This window comes from Poecilia reticulata, linkage group LG13 (genome assembly GCF_000633615.1).
Source record: "Poecilia reticulata strain Guanapo linkage group LG13, Guppy_female_1.0+MT, whole genome shotgun sequence".
In the NCBI taxonomy this organism is placed as follows: Eukaryota; Metazoa; Chordata; class Actinopteri; order Cyprinodontiformes; family Poeciliidae; genus Poecilia; species Poecilia reticulata.
Window position 1 is genome coordinate 32,743,661 of NC_024343.1, and position 12,022 is coordinate 32,755,682.

Below are 12,022 nucleotides of genomic sequence, written 5' to 3' on the forward strand. Positions count from 1 at the left end.
TTTATAGGGTTTCTTTGGATCCAGGGATGTGGACGGTAATTCTATGAATTCAAACATTGGCTACTGTGAAGATGCCTGAGCACCGACATGCAATAGGTTATGCCGTAAAGATACCAAGCTCTGGTTTGAGAGAGGAAAAGCCTTTTGAAGAGGAGACAAGCAAAGATGGCGTAGGTGCAGATTTAACCCGATGTCACCTGAGGAATCTGCTTTGAGGAAGTTAACAGCCGTCAAGCCTGAAGTGCCTCCACTCAGCCAATTATCCACAAGCTTCCACATTTACCATCAGTCTGACTAACTCCACCCCACCACACCACATGATCCACCTGCCTCCATCTCTGCATAGAGGAGCATAAGCTCTTCTAAGATGCTCCCCCCTCAGGAACCTTTTCCAGGAACCAGAGTGGTTTGTTGAGGCCAGTCTCTTCTCAGCTTTCTGGAAATATGACGTTAAAAGGCTAAATGAAGCCCAGACTCCCACTTTCAGGGGCTTAAAGATAGAATTTCCTACAGTGTTTATGTCCATAGATGATAACTGAAACAACCAATCAGCAACTGATTTTAAAGCTGCAGTATGTAACTTTTACAAAAATAAAATATTTTTATGAGTTTATGAAATATTTTATGAGAAGATCAATATTCTCCACCTCTCCCCTGAGCTATTATTGCTGTTTGAAGAAATGCTCCACTCCTAACCAGGGTCGGGAGGGTTGCTGGTGCCCATCTTCAGCTAGCGTACCGGGCGGGGTCACCCTGGACAGGTCGCCAGTCTGTCACAGGGCAACACAGAGACACACAACCATGCACACAGACACTCACACCTAGAGGCAATTTGGAGAGGCCAATTAACCTGACAGTCGTGTTTTTGGACTGTGGGAGGAAACCGGAGTACCAGGAGAAAACCCACGCATACACAGGGAGAACATGGAGACTCCATGCAGAAAGACCGGGGCCGGGAATCGAACCCAGAACCTTCTTACTGCAAGGCAACAGCTCTACCAACTGCGCCACTGTGCAGCCCTCCACTCCTAACCAAAACCAGCCAATCAGAGGAGTGTCTTGGTGCTGTCAGTAAACCTATTTCTTTCTGCTAATGGAGGAGAAACAACCTACTGTTCCAGGAAGACCGTCTATCCGCCGTCATCAGTGATCATGCTAACTAACCTGAGCATTCACAGCATGCTCTGCTGACAGGGAGAAGGTCTATCATAGCAGAAAGCAAGAGAGAGCGTGTGAGCACCATGTACACAAGTATGATTGACAGCGATAAGACTCTCTTCCTGGCTCTGATTGGTTGTTTCTGACTGAGCTGTGCATCTCTGTAGTTAGATCTAGGAGAAGGCAGAGGACCTCAGTTTTCACAACATGTGACAGTTTTTTCCATACTTAAAACATGTTTTTTTTTCAGTAGGCTACATACCACAGCTTTAGGGATGCTTTCACACCAGTCTGGTTCACTTACTTTAATTCAACTCCAGTCCTTCTGTCTGGAAAGTCCAGTTTGTTTGGAGAGGTGTGAATATGTAAAGGTACCAAAACAGCGAATTCTAGTCCGCCTACAAACCTTGGCCTGGGTTCGGCTGACGTGAACTGGAAACCGCTCTAAAAGCAGGAAGCGGAATACAGCGCAGGGCATTGTGGGTAAACAGAACCAAAGCAAACGCGCCAGCCTAGCGCTAGCGGGAGAAATGGTACGTGGTCTTTAGCCAAAGATAAAAGAGAAATCATACAATTGCTATTATCTGCCTTCCCTCTCCCTCGGTTGTCAAACCGTGGAACAGATTGGTTTCCTCCAATCTTGCAAAAGTTTGTGAAGCTATGTTATGTGTTTTATTAAGTGTGATAACTAATTGCAAAGAAATAAGTGCTAAGCAAAAGTATTTTGCAAAGCATGTTAATTTGTCACAGGTTAATTACTTAAGTTAAGGTTTGCAGATTATGTTGTTTATTAATTGAAAGTAAAACCAAGATTAAGTGCTGAAGTCCTTAAACATTATAATTTAATAAATTGTCAATACTGAATTTGAGACTACTGTAATGTCAGCATAGTAGTCTAATTTCTTATATATTCAATGTTTGATATTAAAGCTCTATTAGAGAGAATGTGGTATAAGATACTACATATTTGGATGTAATGAAAATGTTTATTTGAAGACAGGAATGCATGAACATTTTTAAAGCACTCGTGTTTCAGTTAGAAACTGAAGTATAGGAATTAGAACTCAAGGAAATGTTTGTATAAAATACGTTTTTGCAAAATAGAGACAAACTGGATCACACATTTTTGGACAAGGGAATTATCTGATTTAATATCTGACTCTTTTTCTGACATTACATGAGCGTAATGTCAGAGTTTAGTCAGATACTGTAATGTAAAGAAGAGAGGACCAGCACATGAAAACCATAACACCACAAAAAATATAATAATGCAGCAACACAAGTATCACTGTGTCCTGGTGCTAAGAACTTTAACTTCAATAAAATGTTGCTTCATTTTGTTGAGGTTTCTGCTCAGATGGTCGTACCACTGCTTGGGTTCTGGAATTTAACTAGGCCGTTGCAACATTTTTTTTTGCCATTCTTTTGTTTATCTGCTGCTTTCAGAGATTATCTGTTTATGGTCCAGTTTTTTCCAAGCTTTGGCTGTTGAATAGATGGATTCTGGCCTCCAGAATATTTAATTTGCAGATTCATTGTCTACTTAATGACTGTGAGGTACTTGGAATAATCACCCGTCCCAATAAGTATTTTTAATTTTTAATTTTTGGGACTGGCGGCGTTTACTGGACAATAAAATGTCTGTGTATGGTGCGTGTGCTCCACCAGGGACCTCCTTTAGGGTCAGTGTTAGTGGTTGGTGTTGTGTTTGATTTTCTCCAAACATGATGCAATGAATTATATATCGTAGCATCTTTTTTTTCCTGAAACATAAACTCTGAACATTTGAGAAGACTTTCTTATTTCTCATTATAATTACTGTAAAAATATGTCATGCTTAAAGAAAGTACAGCCTTTTTTCATTACTTCAGTTCTTTGATTCAACAACACAGATGCAGGAAACGTTCCCGTTAATTGTCTGCTAAGCTATTAGAAGTAAAAATCAGTCAGACTAGGATTTTATTTATTATGGGTCCTGATGAATTAAAATAAACTTTTATATTGTCATGGATTTTCCCACCATATTCTCTCACAAGTCCCACGAACCAAACATAAACAGAAGGAATAAAACAAAATAACACTTTATTGTACTACTATTGGAAGATTCAAGTGTACCAGAGGCAAGATAAATAGGAGCATTCAGTTTCAACAAAAGTAATGGAAAAACTTGAAAATAAGAATATTTACAGGAATTGCACATTTATATCATAAAACCAAACAATAGTTATTAAAATGAGCGAACTCAGATTATAAGAAATGATCAGCTTATTTTAGAAGCAGAATGTGCCCCACTGTGGACCATTGTTACAATATGACTTCAAACTGTTTCTGGTTTTGCATGGCTGTTGATGCCACTGCTACATTTTCCACACATACTAAACATCTTTTTAGAGGCTCTTTGCCACCAAGAGCAGTGGGAGTTACATCCACTTATGCTTAATATGACACATTTGCACACAAACTACTAGATTTACTCACAGAACTTTAGGTATATTTGACTTTTGGATGAAATTTATGGAAAATGTATAAACACTATGCAACAAGCATGCAGTGGTGATTTCTTCATCTAAAACTATGAATTTAAACAAAAACCGACAACAGAGGTTGGTACACCACAACGAAAAATGTCTCACTATTGTTGGTTCACATGATTACAGCTTAGCAATGACAAGTCAACTTATTGTCTGCTGAGGCGTGACATGCCCTCAGGTCATCGTCTGAGCGTTAGCATCCCTCAGAGTTAATTAGTCCTGTTGTTTGTGCAGAGGCACAGTGACCGGGTTAAGGATGTTATTACATTCACTGTAGCAGGTCGTAACAGACCACGCTGAGTAAACTGATTCAAATGGCCTGATGTAACATTTTAGTGCTAATCATCATCCATTTTTTCAGGGCATTGCTCACAATGAAGCAGTAATCTTCGTGGAATGAGAACAAAGCACGTCCGCCTTTATGTCATCCTGTGACTCTTCCAGCCTCTATGTATCTATGCTGAGTACCATACTAATGTTATATGAGCTATTTTTAAAAAAGTTAGAAAATGTTTAATCAGAAACAACCTGGACCGATGGCTCCCGTGTCTATCATTCTGTCCTCACTGAGCCCGGGGCGCTACACTGGTACTGATGGTGTTCATCTGATTCTCGCTGTCTCCTGCCTCCGAACTGGAGATGTTTCTGTTGCCTTTTATGCAGAATATTTGTTTCAGGTTAAGCTGAGCCCTGAACTCCTTACAAAGAAAAACATAAATAAGAGGATCCAGAATGATATTAAAAACTGACAGTAAGACGGCCACCTCTTTGACGTAGTACATCACTACTGAACATTGTCCTTGAAGTATGATGTATGGAATTCGAACAATGTAATGAGGAACAAAGCAAAAGCAGAACACACTGACCAACACCAACATGTTCCTGCGAGACTTTACAAGCTTCTTGGAGTTGGAGGAGGCCGGTTGGGTCTGCTGTACCTGCAGCACCCTGCGGGAGGCGCTGTAGTAGAAGAAAACCAGAGAGAAGAGTCCTGACAGGAAGATGATGAAAGCAACTGCATGACTTGCTGTGTACAGTGGTCTCATGAGTTCTTTGAGCAGATGACCACAGGTGCCATGATCAGACCGTTGAGATGTGCGGTTGATCAGCATCAGGATGGCGTATGGCGTTATCGTGGTCAAGAGAACAACCCAGGTCGTCATCGAGATGATGCGGCTGGCTTTGGCAGACATCAGGAAGTGAGTTCCCGAGGAATAAAAAATCTTCATATACCTGTGGAGAGGAACAAGGATAATGCTTGCTCAGGAGGATGAATCTAAGGAAAGATAGACGGTTGATCTTTTTTCTGAGGACGTTATGGCGTTGCTGCGGTTTGTGGCGGTAATGCAGTTGCTGAGGTAAAACAGGAGCTATAAGGCTGCATTCACACTGCCACCTGAAGTGACCCAAATTAAAAAAAAATCTTGAAATGGGATTTTTTTTGCCCTGGTCATTCACACTTCAAAATATATGTGACTTATATGCGACCTCCTGTGTGAACCGCAAACAACCTGAAAGTTTCCCATGTGCGCAGTAGAGGGAGCCATAACATCACACATAAAGAGCGTGCTCGTTGTTTTGCCAACCACCATAAAAGAGACGAAGAAGTTCTCAGTGTTTGCAGATGTAGATGTGGATGTTGTGCACAAACAAGCACCAACCTGTGCCTCTATCAAATTCAAAATCCTGTGATTTTGAAGTTGACCCTCATTGTGGTTCCCCATGGTTGTTGTTTTTCTTCTCTCTTGCACATATCAGGGTGCCAATAGTGATGTTTGTAAAGTAATGTTATGATGCTCTAACTGGGACTAATGGCTGATGCATCATTAGAACTGATTTGTGAACCAGACTACCTGATTTACGTCTCTGTGGTTTATTTATTCATTTGGCTCACTTGGCAGCATTGATAGCTCATCATAACAGGAAACAGAGCATGTTTGACCCATGCTTTAAATCTACTCTTCATTAATTGCCTGGCTGGTAGTTGAGGTGCGGTACCTGTTAGCTGCAATGTAACTCATGAACAGGATGCTGGCAGTCATGTTAATGAACAGGAGTGGGGCTCCAACGCTGCAGTAGAGCAGGTGAATGGTGTACGAGTTCCTGGCGTAGTGAACAATGCGCAGTGGGAGGCTGACGCAGAGCAGAAAGTCAGCAGCTGTCAGGTGTTTCAGGTAGATCATCCAGCTCTTGGATGCTTGTCCATGAGCTCCACGGCAGTGAAACCACAAGGTGAAGCTGTTGAAGATCAGTCCCACCTGCAGAGGAAATGATTGAGTTGATGGTGAAACCAAAAATTTAGCTTATTTTTTTCTTTAAATTGGATTGGTGCAACCTAAAAGAGCTGATGCTCACCAGAAACAGCAGACAGTAGATCAGTAATAGGAAAGGGTGGTACGATGTTTCCACAGAATCACACGTTTTGTTCTGCCCAGTGCCTGAGGAATTCGCTCTTACCGGGTCTGCCATGGTTCTGCAGGTTTATGATGAGGAGTAGAACCCAGAGACTGTATGGAAAGTGTCTGCAAACATTCATTACCTCAGTTGTTTTAAGATCTGTCGCCCTGACGTCTGTGGTCATGAAATTCTGTCATCAAATGTTGATGAAGCGTCCGAGACAGAGAGAGGGAGAGAGAGAGAGAAAGAGAGAACACTGGGGAACAGGAAATAAATCTAACACTAAAGAATAAGTACACATAAGTAACATAATTAAACTAGAATTACAAAGAACAACTAGACACAAGAAATAAACACAATAAACTAGAATCACTAAGAAAGTTGAACTAAACTGAAAACAGAAACCAGGCTGATCTAATCCAAGAAAGACACCAAGGAACATCGAATAACAGTTAAGCTAGAATCAATAAATGAAACCAAAACAACCCAGGATCCTAACAGCAGATCTGTGATATGAAGAATGTAAAATCCAGCAGAACCAGTTCGCTTCAGAAATCACCTAAAAAGGAATCGAGTTATCTTGTTCACTCTATTTACATTTAGGGGATTTTCAACATGCGTCACTGAGAAGGACCAGCATCCCTTTGCACCTGCACAGATAACATTTACCAGATCCGCCACTGATTTCCAGCTAACAGTCTTCTGAACTAAAAATATCAGACCTTCATCAAGAACGTTGATAGGATGAAGAAAAGATGCAGAAATCTCCAAGACCATCAATGTTCTGCCTATGCTTGTGTTTTAGAGCAGCTTAATAACAATCAAAACATTAAAGGAAATGTAATGAAACAAAAAAGATCCCAAAGCTGGAAAAACCTGGAGCAAGATGGATTTTGTCTGAAGGTACTTACAGCTGATTTTGTTCTTCGTCTCAGCAGCAGAAGCTGAATCTCTGAGGCTGAGGAAACAGTGTTGAAAGACAGATGTTCACTCTGATGAAACGGTGTCTGTCTTCTCCTTTCTCTTTAAATGAAACAAACTTAAATCACAAGCTTCCTGGTTATCTTCTGCTTTGTGGTGAAGAAGTAAATGGTTGAAGTCTTGACGTTTTGCTGAGTAACAGCCCACTTCCCATTCAGGCCACATAAACTGAAACCAGTAAGTATTCATTTTTACATCACACGGTCACATGTACTCTTTTGCTTTGCTTTTCTTAGTTTAGCATTTGTGGTGCTAATTTTATGTTTAGAGAATCCCTTTTTGACACGTAGTGACATTTTAAATCATTAACTGCTGATTTCAGGCCACATTACTGGTCTGTAATTGGTTGCCTGATTACTGTTCTAGATTGGGTTTCCGCGGTTCTTGAGTGTCTCAACAGAGGGAGAAACAAAACACCACCGAAACAAATGCGTAGCACAGCATTTTTCTTATGTTTTGAAAAGGATTCATAATGCCACTAATGTCAGCTAACACTAGTCATAAAGCGATAAGCTCATCTGCTTAGCGACGGAGTCGGTCTTTAGTGGGCGAATGTGTTAACCTAAAGATCTGAGTCATTCTTTATCAGCAACGCCATGATGGCTAAAAGGGATTGTTTATACCTCTTTGTTCAGCAGATCTGCCCATTTTTCATACCCGAGTGCAGTGGAATAAAGGTGAAGTTTTATGTTGCAATGCAGACATAGAGATCAACTTTGGCTGTTTTATTTAATTTTGATGTACTTTTTTGTATAATTAGTGTTTAGCAAAACTAAAAGGATCAGACAAGAGGAACATTTACTTTGCCCTCATGTTCACTATTAAATGAAATGTTAAACATAAGCATGCTGAATAAAAACAACCCTGGTTTGAGCTGTAACTGATCACAGGACTAACATGTCCACATGTCAGAGATTCAGCTTCAAGTGGACCACCACCATCTCCTGCCATGTTGGTTGGGCTGCCTGGTGGAGGACCCGGAGTGAATCCACTCACTGACGGGGAGAACATTCACCTCTAACATTGTCTGAACGTACACACTCACCAGCCCCAAATACAATGCAATGTTCGTTTTACGTTTTGTTGGCTGTCTATCCGTGATATTTTCTGGTAATGACTGTTTAATGTTTATGGAAACTTCAACATCCATGTCATTTTTGATACAACATGAATGCTGTTTGTGTTTAACAGTACAAATTGAACACGTAGCTGTTCTATATAACCATCTGACCTTCACCTGGAACCAGGACAGTTGTATTTTTGCTAAATTAGTTCAAAAGCACATTTTAGAGCCACTCATGCAGTCTTTTTTTTTTTTTTCATTGTGTTTACAGTGTTTGACCAAACAATTGAACCGGTTCAACTGTGACAGAATATACAAATGTAGCAGAAATATACTTACATTAACATAGAATTGTATTATTTGGCAAATGTATTGAACATATTTAACAACTCTTGATAGCTTCAGATTCTTCCTATTTAATAGTGACATTATTTAATCAATATTAAGCTGAGGTTTGTCTCTTAGTAAATGTTACTGATCACTTGTTTGTTGCTTTTCACCAAGCTCACAATTCTTAAAAATCCATGTTCAAGTTTAGTTTTTACTTAACTAATTGATTTTTCCTCCAGCTAATAATATGATATTCTATGTAAACATTGCGATGCCACAAAGTGCGATCACATGTATTATGTTGTGATTGTAATTTAAAGCATGGCCTCGTTTGAACAGTAATGTATCATTAGAACAGTGCTGTGCAGTAGCACATTCGTGCCGCTAGATGGCAGAAGCGAGACATTCATGGCAGTGGCGGTGCTTCATTTCGGTGAAGAGAAAGTTCGTCTTCATTCAGACGAGCTACCGGCGTTGCTGCCCGCTTTCCGCTCATCCTTTGAAACAGATCAGTTCAGCGTCAAGAAGAAACACAACAAATAATGAACCTGATTACCAATATGATTGAGAGATGTGTGGGATATATATTTATCCCAGTGTAATGATAACATGTTGATTTTAATGGTTTCAATGTGACAGACGTGTTAGCTTTAGCTTTACCAAACCAGAGTTCAACAACATGGTGGATGTTTATGGACTTCCACTGTTTTCTGAATCACTGACATGTGGTAAGTAAAATAAGTACATGAGAAGCTAACTGAGAGAAAACCAATTTGTGCACTTGACTTTTAAATAAATGGTTTTTGTTAATATAATTTTTATGATTAAAATCGCTGCATTTACTCATTGCCTTTTGAAGTACATGAAAGAAATCCGGGGTGAGGCAGTGCCTTGTCTTTCCTCTGGGGGCGCTGTGTCTCAATGAATGAAGCAGGCGGTTGTTTCTCGTTATATCGCCAATATACTTGTTTAATTACACATTCTGTGTATGTTGACATTCCATAATAATGTGGAATGTCAATACATTACATTTTGACATAATGTAATGTCAAAATGTACATGTAAGGGACATTTAGTCTTAATGATGTGCAGGTGAGGCTGTTCAGTACCCTTCATCACTGATAGAGGGCAGTGCTGAGCTCCATTGGAAGAGCAGGCAACATGTTCTCTTTTTCTACACATTGAAAAGACAAAAAAAAAGTCTAAAAAATACAGTCAGAACCATAGACATAATATAAGAGTTAAACTGCATTGGCTGCTCCGACGCAGGAAATAGGGCAGCCATCTTGGAAGGGTCGTCCCTCCTACTTTGCTCAACCAAAACAGCAGAAGATGCCTCAGCACTGAGGGATATTGTTATTCGGATCGATGGACTATTGATGTGAGGGCTCCACAAACAACATTTCACAAGTAAGATGGACATATTATTGTGTATATATTGTGATTATAATATTACTTTACTGTATTTATGTCCACCGGCGAGATACCAGCTAATATTAGCTACGGTGCTTGGTGTAATACGGGGTTCAGCCGCTATGAAGGCTAACTGAGATTCTGTAAATCTAAAAAATTTATTAATCTCTAAGATTGGCTTAGATTATCTGACACAAGAGCATACATGTTACAAGAGTAACATGTCATGTATTATAAAACTTATATTACTTGCTATAACATTGACCAGCATAGTTTACACAGGTGATAAAGACTATTATTTATATGTAATTCTTTCACTCTGAAAAGTAAGATACATCCCAAATCTCCGGTTTTTGTTTTGAAGGTTTCATAAAGACACGATGTGAGGAAGAAGAGGGAGAATCTATAAAGAGAGACGGATTCACTGCAGCACGGATGAATCTCACATCGGATTTTTTACTCAATCTCAGCTGCTGAATCTCTGAAGATAGAACTCGTTGGCTGGAAAACAGCCGATATTAGGCCATACATGCTTATATGTGTATATACATATAAACATGTATACATACATATATATATATATATATATATATATGTGTGTGTGTGTTTATGTATATTGTGTATATATACATATAAATGTATCTAATATATATTATTCAGTATTAATCATTATTTAATTGTCATTATTAATCATTTGTGTTTGTATATGTATATAAATATGTATTGATATTACTAAATAATTTGATAAATTATGAACGGCTGTGTGCTTTGTAATATACTCATCATACATCAATATCAGAATATTCTATTCCTATTCTATTGTTTTCCCCACTAAGTGTATTTAAATATGCTGAACTATGTATCAGTACAATTAAAACATACTTAAAAAAGATACAATTGTTTATAAATGTAGCTTTGATAGATGTTTAAATAAAGTTTCCAGTAACAAAGAAGCGTGTTATGATCGATTAAATGCGCTGATATGTCGTCGTGCTGCTAAACATATATCGCTGAGTGGAGTGGTGGACCGCTCCAAGATGGCCGCCCTACATCTCGTCAGCGACAATAGATGAGAGCGGTCCATGAGGCGTCTGTTCTTATGCTATGTCTGTTGTCAGAACCGTTCAAGACGACTGTCCTCCTTGGTGAACGTCTCTATTGAAGCTGCCAGATTTTTAAAAATGAAAGGAAAATGGGAGACAAGGACATTTTTTACACAAAGTGACAAAGATATTTGTGTGGAAGGATTGATGCATGGACTTCAGATGAAAATAAAGGTAAGGTCTTACACAACTTTCAATAATCACGAAAGACACAGGTCAGCTGAAGAAAAAAATAAAATGTAACCTTTTATTTGATATTCTTTTATTTTATTTACTATCATATAATATTAAAACACAATTAAAAGCTTTAATTAGTTAAGATCAAAATTAAAATACAAGTTTCCAAATTGGATTTTGTATTTGTACATCTGAATCTGGGGGAGTCAGTCTGAATTAGTACAGAGCTGCTGTTCAAATGTTGCTCAGAGTCCGTTTGTACATTTATCAGCTGTATTTGGTGTAAGTTGTAGAAGTTCATTTGTTTTATCACTGTAGTCAGGTTATAACTCTTGGCTATCGGAGGATTTCCTCAGGTGTTTAGTTAATAGCTGTGCATAATGGGCATTTAGCTGCAAAGTAAAATTTCTGATGTAACAGTAAGTTGATACGGTGCTACAATGCAGCCATTAAGAGTCATCGTTTAATCACAGTAGTTACACAAAAATTTGTACTGTGGCTTTAAGAATGTGAGTGATGAATAATTTCTGATGAGAACTACCATAAGATAACTGCAGGACAACAACACTGTGGTCCTGCAGTTCCCTCATTTCTCATGTTCCAACAGGTTAGTGGGTCTGCCCACTTGTCCCTTCATCTGGGACCGGCTCTTCATCACGGGGACTCCTCTGCGGTCGGCGCCACTGCTTTAGACGCACCGTTTGCTGATCCTGTGCCTACCCAGAGAGAGTCAGTCATATAATCAATATGACTTGATTACTAACTTGGACCCATGATTTCTCAGGTAAGGTGAGATTAACTCACTAAGAAACATTCATCAGTTGCAACATATGATCTGATGTTTATGCTAATCTGAGCATCATTACTCA

The 12,022-nt window shown here is 39.2% G+C and overlaps 1 protein-coding gene across 2 annotated transcripts; it reads right to left on the reverse strand.

Moving 5' to 3' along the window:
* Window positions 1–2,948: 2,948 nt before the first annotated feature.
* Window positions 2,949–7,217, reverse strand: LOC103475248 (P2Y purinoceptor 14-like). Of its 2 annotated transcripts, XM_008426731.2 has the most exons (4): window positions 6,998–7,217; window positions 6,045–6,211; window positions 5,688–5,947; window positions 2,949–4,922 (listed from the first exon to the last, which is right to left on the reverse strand). In XM_008426731.2, exons 2-4 carry the CDS (start codon window positions 6,156–6,158, stop codon window positions 4,253–4,255), a joined length of 1,044 nt encoding a protein of 347 aa, XP_008424953.1. In that variant the 5' UTR covers window positions 6,159–6,211; window positions 6,998–7,217; the 3' UTR covers window positions 2,949–4,252. The 2 variants fall into 2 exon arrangements, with proteins under 2 accessions (XP_008424953.1, XP_017163777.1); XM_017308288.1 differs by lacking the exon at window positions 6,998–7,217 and having other exon boundaries at window positions 6,045–6,250.
* Window positions 7,218–12,022: the final 4,805 nt, after the last annotated feature.

Excerpts from the sequence above, each read along its gene's own strand:
- LOC103475248 (XM_008426731.2), bottom strand. The coding sequence starts at position 6,158 with ATGGCAGACCCGGTAAGAGCGAATTCCTCAGGCACTGGGCAGAACAAA. Across the intron at positions 5,948-6,044 it reads TCTACTGTCTGCTGTTTCTG|GTGGGACTGATCTTCAACAG; the intron begins GTGAGCATCAGC and ends TTTCCTCTGCAG. Across the intron at positions 4,923-5,687 it reads AGTTACATTGCAGCTAACAG|GTATATGAAGATTTTTTATT; the intron begins GTACCGCACCTC and ends TCCTCTCCACAG.